Source organism: Paramacrobiotus metropolitanus, unplaced genomic scaffold (genome assembly GCF_019649055.1).
Source record: "Paramacrobiotus metropolitanus isolate TYO unplaced genomic scaffold, Prichtersi_v1.0 Parri_scaffold0000037, whole genome shotgun sequence".
NCBI classification, from domain to species: Eukaryota; Metazoa; Tardigrada; class Eutardigrada; order Parachela; family Macrobiotidae; genus Paramacrobiotus; species Paramacrobiotus metropolitanus.
Window position 1 is genome coordinate 821,235 of NW_026570257.1, and position 10,023 is coordinate 831,257.

Here is a 10,023-nt window from a genome sequence, read left to right on the forward strand (position 1 = left end):
TGCTGTCCCATCCCAAAAGTTCTAAGTATTTACAATTCGAATTTCTTGTAAAATTATAACTATCTGGTCTGAATTAAGCATAGAAAACAACTCTCGACTTTCGTTTTGTTTTCTTAAATGCGCATATACCATAAATACTTCTCCAAAATAATATTAATTTTATGTAAAGTTTAACAAATATTGTTATTATATATTTAAAACATTTAATCATGCAATGTCAGGTACAGTCCATGCGTTTGTTAGATAAATCAAAGTCCGTAAAGGCTGACCTAACACACAAGCACAAAATTTTTATCGGCAAGAATCATCACTCGTTCGCGCGTAAATAACATAAACACACATCCAAAACTTAATCGAAAAAATTAAAATTCCTCAATTTCGGCGTCTTTGGTTGTAGCCTTGGCTTGACTGAGTTCGTTTCGTCCATCGCCTTGAAGAACATCTGCCTGGATGTACTTTCCCGGGGAAGCTTCAATCTGTAAGGTTTTGTAAGTTGCATGCTGCAAATATTCTACTGAGGAAATATTACCCGTTTCGTTTAGTCGAACAATGTATTTGTAGGTATTAGTAACTGTTAATATTATTAAACTACAGCCGCCCAACTCTACTAATTAACGCGATACACTGTTCTGTAACAATAACTGAAAAACTATACAAATAAAATTTTTAATCTTGGAATCGATTTATTAATGCACAACTTTGATGGAGTTATCGTAATAAGTTATCGTAAGTAATGTATTTGTAATATAAGCCGGCAAATTATAGACCTAAAGGAAATCATAAAAATAAAACTTGTAAATATTTTGGTGACCCTGGTTTTCCTTCCTGTTGAATATACAGTAGTACCGACCTTCATGTAATAGACCACACCTCCGGTCAGTCCCCCGTGAGCGGTTGGCATATCGACGAAACGGGTTTTATATTGTACAACTTTGTTCAAAGTCGCAGAGCCGGCTCCGTTCTTTTCCTCTATCTTGGCTTTAACCTGGTCATAAAAATATTTTTCCATAAAATATTAATTACCTTAATTAAGACAGTTTTGACGTAAAAGTATCGTTATTAATCGACAGAGACTGATGTGCAAAGCTGCAAATAGTCAAGAAATCTGTAGTTTTTGTAAACAAATATTTTAGCATTAAATCTTAAGATTATTGTTACCAAATAAAATTATTACTAGAAAAATGCACGTTGGCGTGCCTTAGCAGACCGGAGCGAAGCGATTTCACAGCTTGGTCAAGAAGCTTTGTTGCATGGCCCGCCGACAAAAATTCATTGAAATTTTTTGTAAATCATTCTCGGACAACATGTAGGAAAAACTGAAAACCAGACTAAACTTTTTTGCCACCGTTCTTCTGTCATTTCTGTTCTTTCTTTCTTCTTTCAGTTTTAGTTTTCTCACTTTGTAGTTAAGCAAGCTTAGAGCCGTTGTTCCCAGAATTTGCCACATATCACCCGTCAACAAATACAAATTGATCATTTTTAAGTTATTACCGTATGTCCAGTATCTTTTGCGAGTATTTTGAAGTTATTTCTGACACTAAACCGTGATTACAGCGAAATTAAAACTACGGCAAATTTGCTTAACCCGGCAATGCCCGAGGTATCAAGGAATTTTTTGTCGAAGTTGAAATTCATACCATAGAATAACAATAAATAACCCTGAACTATGTTTTTCAAAATTTTTGCTGCAGTAGTTTAGAATTTGAAGGGTAGGTGGGTAGGTGGGTAGGTGGCACCGCTTGGGCATTAACGATATACAATACGGGCGGTGTGGGCAGTGGGCACGGTGGTTGCCGGTGCGACACCACACAAATTCCGTTGTACACAACATTGTGGCTACTTGATCTACTCGAATCAACCTGGCTGTGGTAGCTGCTTACACTTTATAATAGTTAGCTTGTGCAATTTAATTCATCATGAAAAGGTTCATGGTTGAATTTATACTCAAAAAATGTTTGAATTCCGGTCAGTATGCAACAGGGTCATGGTGGGCTGCGCCAGTTTACATGAGCATAACACTGATCATAGCCAGCCATATTTATTGTTGGCTGCTTCGATCACAACGTCGTTCTATTGTTCTTTTTCCTATTGCAGTCGAAGAAAATATTGTGATATGATAAGAAAAATGTTTTATTAGCATTTATGCTATTATAAAAGCACTGAGATGTCCTTATTTGTTTGATATTTTGATCAGTTTGCTGACAGTGTTATGGTTTGGCTACTCTCTTAGTACGCAACGGCTGAATCATATGAAGTGTGCGGCTCTGGTTATTGTGCCTGTTCAGGCAGCATGTTACTGTCCTACGACAATGCCCAAGCGGTGGAATTTCCACCAGCTGTTTTTGAAAATTCACAGTTTTTTACAGAAGAGCTGCAGACTTTGTGGGATACTGAAATTGTGAGATACTCATATGAAGTTATCACCAATTTAATCCCAAATTTTACCATAACAGCCGATTTAGATACACTTCTGTAGAACTTTGCGTTATTTTTGAGTGTTTTCTGTTTTTTCTGTTTTTTTTCAGTGTAAATTCACAGTTTTTTCAAAAGAGCTGCAGACTTTTGTGTAATACTGAAATTGTGAGATACTCATATGGAGTTATCACCAATTTAATCCCAAATTATTACCATAAGAGCCGATTTAGATACACTTCGTAGTACTTTATGTTATTTTTTCAGTGGGTTTTAAGCCATGTAGGTTTTTTTAAGGTACTAAAATACAGTATGCAACTAAAATACACTATCTTTGCTCTATCTAATCTAACGCATATGTGACCCAGGCAATAACAATAGTCCTGGTGTTGTAAAACTGGCGAACTATACTGGTGGTTTTTCCACCTAGCAGACGTTGCCGGGTTGAAGCAGTTCAACCCAGGGTCCCTAAAGCACCTCCTCCCATTAAAAAATTCGTTTTAGTTGTTGCCAGAGTTGAAGGTAATTAGTTTAGAAACCGTTTAGGTATCATAAGCCCGCTTCTCTAAATAAATGTTGTAACAAACAACGGAATTTTACGCAAACAATGGAGTGTCTATTTGCCAGTCGATTTTAACCAAGCTCTGGGTGACCTTTTGAATTATTGGCACTGTTAAAATTGGTGATCACCCCAGTTGCTTCTTACAACTGCCTAAGCCAGGGTTGGCACGGGTCTTCATTATCTAAGCCAGGGTGCCCTTACTTGTCGAGCTTCTTCTATAAGTTAGGCACGTTTTATTCGAATGCGACATTGGGAAAGGTTGCTATTTGAAGTGCCACTGTGTTCTTCATTAGCGTTTTAAGCATACAGGAAACACCACGTTACCATCAACGGTGCTTCCCCAACAGACATGACAAGATAAGCAGTGCAAAACTGTTCTACAGTCTCATGGCGTTATCGGGCTAGTCCGCGGTAAAGTCATATTTGGGACTTTCGTAACGGACACAAGTTAAGCACTGCAAAAGTACTGTACAGAGCCGTGACGTCATCTGACTTATCCAGGATGACGTCATAGCTAGACTTCCGTAACGGACACAAGTGAGCACTGCAAAACTACTGTATAGAGCCGTGACGTCATCTGACTTATCCAGGATGACGTCATAGCTAGACTTCCGTAACGGACACAAGTGAAGCTAAGCACTGGAGCTGAATTAGGAAGACCTTCGCTTCGCTCCGGTCAATTACGCACGGCATCAGCGACAGCTTGTACAGTAGCATCGCCTGGTTTGACTTTGCTGAGTATTCCAAAATCCGGCTGACCGGCAACCAATACAGCGCCAAATATGCAAACAGCCAGAAACCTGTAAATCGGACGTAAATGCGCCTTTCATTATTTTGATAAATATTCCATATCCTGCCAATCAGCATACGTCGCCGACAAAATTAATACATAGCCAAGCTATAACAAAAAGCGGCGAATATGCACCTAATGTCTACAACAAATCAAAATTAATGGCACCCGCTGTGTATGTAGACGTATTGGCCAGTAATTTACCTGAACATGTTTCTGCAAATTCAAGTAGTAGTTGGAACCCGATGATAATACAGACAGTACTCCCAGGTACTTGCGCAAAACGTGTAAAGAATTAATATTTAGAAATAATGAGACCAGAAGAGAGACAGAACGGTCGCTGCCTTCGGCCCCGGCAAATAATTATATTGAATCACGCACGTACAGAGTACATACTTGTGCAGTATATGCTTGTCAAGTTTGCGCTTTGATTCAACTGATAGCGGTATAAAGGTAAATAATCTGGATTAAATAATCTTTGGGCAAATCAAAAGTACATATGCTACACTCTTCGTGTTTGCTATAGATTATCCAGCGACTTCTGTAAGCGTTTCCACATGCAGACTTTTTCCAGATTCGTGTAATCTGGATCTTACAACCCGTCTGCGTTTAACAGTTGACCGACTTCTACAATCTACACTGCTCCGCACGTCGAAAACGCACAGCATTGCTGCCGCAATTTTTAGGCTGCGAATTAATTATTTGTATTACAACAGATTAAATATTATTAGGATCATGGTCATGTGCCATAAAATTAATTTAACACAAGATTCATAAAAATAAATCACTCGTTAGCGGTGTTGCTATAGCTGCTACATGCAAATCCAGCAAATTTCTGTTCGAAGATACGCGAAAGCCGTTAGCTGCGAAATCGTAGAATACAGAGAAGACAGTTGCTTGATGCTTTCTTCCACCATCCCCATATAGACAGGGTACCGTACAAATTGGTTAAAAACATCAACCGTTTTAATCTTGGCTGATATCGTATACGCCAGGCATAGACTTTTCCGGGGAGTGTTTTTGACTGAGTCTTCCATTAACGGTAGTCAAACGAAATGCCGCTGATCCGGTGGAACCGCTAAGCGTCACGGTTCGCTTTCCATTAACCGATCTCGTATATCCTATCGTCATCGCGGATGAATCGACTGTCCTCCAAAAAGCGCCCGTAGGCTTTTCCGGTACTCATCGTTCATCAGCAGAAAAATGAACTAAAAATTTGTGTGCTGAATTAACAACGTTTTACAGCAGAGCACAGCTTGCTCGGCTCCAAATGCAAAATTCTGGCGAAGTTTATAAAAGAGAGAAAAACGTAATACGAGGAGTATCTTACTGGCTAGTGTTTTTTTTCAATTTTTTAGCCCACTTGTAAGTGAAGTTTTCAGTTAATGTTTTATTGCAAACAAACACTTACAAAACTGCTAACTTAAAGGTCAACTAGTTCTTACCGGGCTCGAACTAAATCCCAGTATCTGCAACGCGATTAACCACAACATGACAACCGGCATAGTGAAAATAATCTTTGGAAAAAAGGGAGGCAACACAGTCATCGGCAGGAAGCAGATGAAATAAAACGCAAACGACACAAACAGCATCCGTGCGACCTTTATCCGGCGCACCATCTGTTTCCCCGAGTTAACCGCATTCTTCAATCTGATTGTGTAGAGTGCGATAAAAATATATACGACAGACAATGTGGCGATCGGAATATGTGAGCCAATACTCGAAATTATGGGAAACAGCATATCATCCAGCGGTTTCATTGTACAGCTCATCAGCGGTGGATATTTTCCCAGTGAATACGCGTGGCCAAATAGCGGTGGCAAATTGATGGCAATGGCGATCACCCAGCACATGCCCATCATCGCCAGCATCACCGACCGTCGCGTCCACACTTTATAGTGATGAGGCAGAGCGATGGCCACCAAACGATTGACGGCTAACACCATGGACGCCCAGTACTGCACGTTGATGCTGAGCATACGAATCGTCACCCAGGCGGTACAGTTAATGGTGTACGGGATGCCCACCAGGTCCAAAAAAATGATAAGCATGTAACCGGGTGTGGTAATGCCGCAGATGAAGAAGTCGATGCACAGGAGATGCGCGATCAGGCGCCCCGCTCCGGCGCGCAGACTGCGGTAGCGGATGGTGGCGGTGAGAAGGAGGATGATGGTGACCGTGCCAGCAAAGGTCATGGTCATGGTCAGGCTGACCCAGGTCACCGCCATGCTGTAGGACACTTTGGGCAGGACGAGTCCCGGTCGAGACGAGTTGGTGGAGTTGGCATGAGACGAGAAAGCGTGATGCGTACTGTTCATGGCGCTTAGTTAGTACTTACTACTTACGCATTCAAATATGCAAGCATAACGATTTGTCACCGAAACGTGTTAAAACGCGCACTACATTAGGGTCCACAGGTTACAGTGGAATTTAAACAATCCTTCGACAACCTTTAATGGACGGCACTCATTCAACATTATCAATGTCTGCAGCGGCAGTCGCTTTTACGTAAACCCCGAACAACGCGTAAACTGGAGACGGGGCAGATAATAAGTGTAATTTGCGTCAGTCGGCTTATGGACTCAGTCAGAATTTTCGCTGAACGTATGTGCGGAACACTCCAGTTTCCGGTTGCGCCAGCCGAACAACAATAGTTAGCAGCAGTGTTAATGAGGAGGCGAATTAATTTTATGGTACGAGGGGAAACTGTCGTAATTATTAAGCAGACAACAACGAAATAAGACTCTCACAAACAGCAGCAGTTTCGGTGACGGTTCTACACTGTGCTGTTGTGCGTGAGTGCGGTAAATGTTCTTCGTTCCTTCTATTGACGGTTTTCAGCATTACACTTAAAGCAACTGTGCTATAGGGCCATCGGCTTTATAGACCTGATGTCCAGATATACATAACAGGAAAAGTAACTTCCTGTTTTTGTTCCTTATGGACAATGCACAATGTTTCAGATCACAGTATGTACAAAAATAAACGGTGCATTTTTGCACAATAAGCACCTTAATTGAGGTCACCTGAGACCTGACTAACTAATGTGTACCGCTGTAAGGTGTTTGCTGGGCCCACCCAAGAAGATTTCCCCAAGAGATTTGACTGAGAAACCTGATTCCTAGAAGATGAAAAATCCACACTGATTAGTGTTTGCTGCAGATTAGAGTTGCTAAAAGGGTTGTACAAACATACCTACAGTATATATCTCATTTCGATGCTTTACTTCCTGCGAGCACGCTTCTCAAATGACTGTATAGTGTATTGTGCAAGTCCATTAAAACGTTTTTTATTGCCTTGCAGGGATGGTGCTGCGATGCGGATATGCGCGTCCTCCTGCATTGTTTACAAACAAATATAGATATACGAGTTCTACATACGTACAAAGACGCTAGCTGTTTTTAACATATTATTAAATGACGTACTGTTGTGGAAATTGCAGGATTATAACTGCAGTCACACTAGGTTTGTGCTGTAAGTTTGTAACAAATATTTAATAAGCCGAAACAAAATTTGCACTGTTGGTTTTATAGTGTCGTTGCCCACATTCGAATCAAGATATTTTTCGAATCGAGTCGTATTTTTTTAATTTTAACTACTGTGTAAGTATGTACTTACAGAAGTACAGAAATCAACCTCTCTGCGCCAGCAGAGGAGCAGGATCAAGCAAACAAGCAAGACTGCATGCAAGATTAAGCAAATCTCTGCGCCAACAGATGGCTTTGTTATTGATATAACTTTGCCAATTTAAACAGAAAACACATACAGTAATACTTATGACTCGAGATATGCCGAAGAAAATCTCGTTCATAAGAACAAATTTGAATCATAAATTTACAGGAGCGTTCAACAGAACTCCGTACATACATATTTTCTTGTGCTAAATCAGAATCACATTCTGAATCAAAGCCCTCGTGTCTTAAGCAGTCCTCATTCGTGGCTGACATAATCCACGTTTTGTAGCTTAATTCGGACTGACTTAGCTTTAACGACTCTCGAACGACAGTCAACCGTTTCGCTATTCCCAGTGTGGCTCAACGTCACGCTGCGATTCCCGTTAACCGATTTCGTATACCCTATTGTAGTAGGGGTTGGATGTATGGAAGGTCCTCCAAGCAGTGCTCGCACGCTCCTCCTGTACTCATCGTTCATCAGCAGGAAAATGAACTGTCGAAAGAGATGTACTATAAACCATAGGTGGATACAAAGTTTCTTATACGTGCGTTCGTCAGTTGAAATGCGGTCTATCAGCAAAGGTCACATTTTGAAGAGGCACACCAATAGTGACAGCAGATAACAAAATTATTTAGGTACTATGATTAATGAGCTTCCTTACCGGACTTGAGCTAAATCCCAGGATCTGCAGAGCAATCAGCCATAGCATAACAGCCGGCATGGTAAAGATAATCTTCGGGAAAAACGGTGGCATCACACTCATCGGCAGGAAGCAGACGAAATAAAACGCAAACGACACAAACAGCATCCGTGCGACCTTTATCCGGCGCAGCATCTGCTTGCCCGAATGAACCGAATTCTTCAATCTGATCGTGTACACCGCGATAAAAATGTATATCACACACAGCGTCGCAATGGGAATATGTGATCCGATACTGGAGGTTACAATAAACACCTTGTCTTCCAACGGTTTCACTGTGCAGCTCATCAGCGGTGGATATTTCCCCAATGCTACCGCGTAACCGAATAAAGGTGGAATATTCACAGAGATGGAAATGAACCACGACAACGCCATCGTGGCGAACATGACTGGTCGGCGTGTCCACCATTTGTAGCGATGGGGCATGGTGATGGCTACTAACCGATTTATAGCTAAAAACATGGATGCCAGATATTGAACATGAGTGCTAATAAGCCGGATTGTCACCCAGGCGGTGCAGTTGATGGTGTATTTAATCCCAACGAGATCCAGAAAGATTATGATCATGTAGCCGGGTGTCGTGAAGCCGCAGATGAAGAAGTCGATGAAGAGAAGATGTGCGATTAAGCGGCCGGCTCCCGCTCGCAGATTGTGGTAGCGTAAGGTGGCGGTTAGGAGCAATATGATGGTTACCGTCGCAGCCATGGTCATGGTCATAGTAATGCTGACCCAGGCAACAGCCGTGGAATACGGAACTTTGGCTAGTACATTTCCAGGACGGGAAGAGTTGGTAGCATTCATATGGCAGAAGTATGTTCTAATCTGCTGCGTATTATTCATAATGGAAAGGTTTTTTCCACTATCCGCAGAAGTAGGTACCAATCTTTGATTTGTGGCTTGGAGGGACCATAATATTACATGGATGGAAGATTACTTTGATTTTTAGGGTAACCGTCTTTACAAGAGAACTGTTTAACATAATATATCCATCTCCTGAAGTTATGTGCTACGTGATTGAAATTCGCAGTGATCATATGTTTTATATATATGAAATTTTTTACATACCAGAAAGATTAATCCGTATGAATTCACAATCATGGAGGCAAAGAGAAAACGGTGAAATACCAGTAAAATCGGAGAACTCCCTTTGCGTGACTTTATATTCTATTTAGCGTCAGCACCACGTTTTGGCAATACTTGTTTGTATTGTACGTGGTTGAGCACGAGTAATAGATGCTTTTAATTGTCATGATGATGAAATCACTCTACAATTCAGCGCATAAAGGATGATCCAATGCTAATTGGCTGTAGGCGAAGTGTCAGCCAAACCTTGCTTGCGTCTCCGGATATTTTCAACGGTTTTGTTAGAACCCTTTTCTCAGTTATTAACCTACGCAGAATGGTTGTACAACCTGGAGATGCGTATATTCGTGACGGGCGGGAGCGCTTTGTCAGGGCTTCTGACAGCAATTTTACCGTGATAGGTTCAAAGCGTTGCGTACATATTATTCAAGCGTTCAAAGCGTTGCGTACTCTGTGTGGGCATACATATTATTGTGATATGCGCGCAAGGCATACAGGTATACTTTAACGCACTAAACGAAAGAGACGCCTTCACTTGTTATCCTTTGTATACCACAGAGTTGGCGTAATATAAAGGACAGTTAGCTAGCTAAGTGAAGTTAAATTCGTGGCAAATTCCCCTGTATTGCTTTGTTTCGCATTGGCTCAGGCTGACACGCGGTCGGAGCTGACTGACAATACTCGCCGCGTAAAGGAGCACAAGAGGGACGACGAATGCCGCAACCAAGGTATATAGGGTTACCTGGTAGCGCGACTGAACGTCTAAAAATTCAGTACTTTTTTTGCCGTCACACCTCGTTA

At 41.4% G+C, this 10,023-nt stretch overlaps 3 protein-coding genes across 4 annotated transcripts; all 3 read right to left on the reverse strand.

Moving 5' to 3' along the window:
- Nucleotides 1-101: 101 nt before the first annotated feature.
- Nucleotides 102-4,114, reverse strand: LOC129589847 (uncharacterized). 2 transcript variants are annotated; one of them, XM_055484742.1, is made up of 4 exons: nt 3,969-4,114; nt 3,684-3,774; nt 851-985; nt 102-476 (listed from the first exon to the last, which is right to left on the reverse strand). In XM_055484742.1, exons 1-4 carry the CDS (start codon nt 3,974-3,976, stop codon nt 363-365), a joined length of 348 nt encoding a protein of 115 aa, XP_055340717.1. In that variant the 5' UTR covers nt 3,977-4,114; the 3' UTR covers nt 102-362. The 2 variants fall into 2 exon arrangements, with proteins under 2 accessions (XP_055340717.1, XP_055340716.1); XM_055484741.1 differs by having other exon boundaries at nt 107-476; nt 3,663-3,774.
- Nucleotides 4,115-4,891: 777 nt separating this feature from the next.
- Nucleotides 4,892-6,082, reverse strand: LOC129589754 (adenosine receptor A3-like). The gene is made up of 2 exons (XM_055484605.1): nt 5,210-6,082; nt 4,892-4,972 (listed from the first exon to the last, which is right to left on the reverse strand). The coding sequence occupies exons 1-2, from the start codon at nt 6,080-6,082 to the stop codon at nt 4,892-4,894; spliced, it is 954 nt and encodes a 317-aa protein (XP_055340580.1).
- Nucleotides 6,083-8,070: 1,988 nt separating this feature from the next.
- Nucleotides 8,071-8,979, reverse strand: LOC129589755 (adenosine receptor A3-like). The gene has a single exon (XM_055484606.1). It carries the CDS (start codon nt 8,977-8,979, stop codon nt 8,071-8,073), a length of 909 nt encoding a protein of 302 aa, XP_055340581.1.
- Between the last annotated feature and the right edge of the window lie 1,044 nt (nt 8,980-10,023).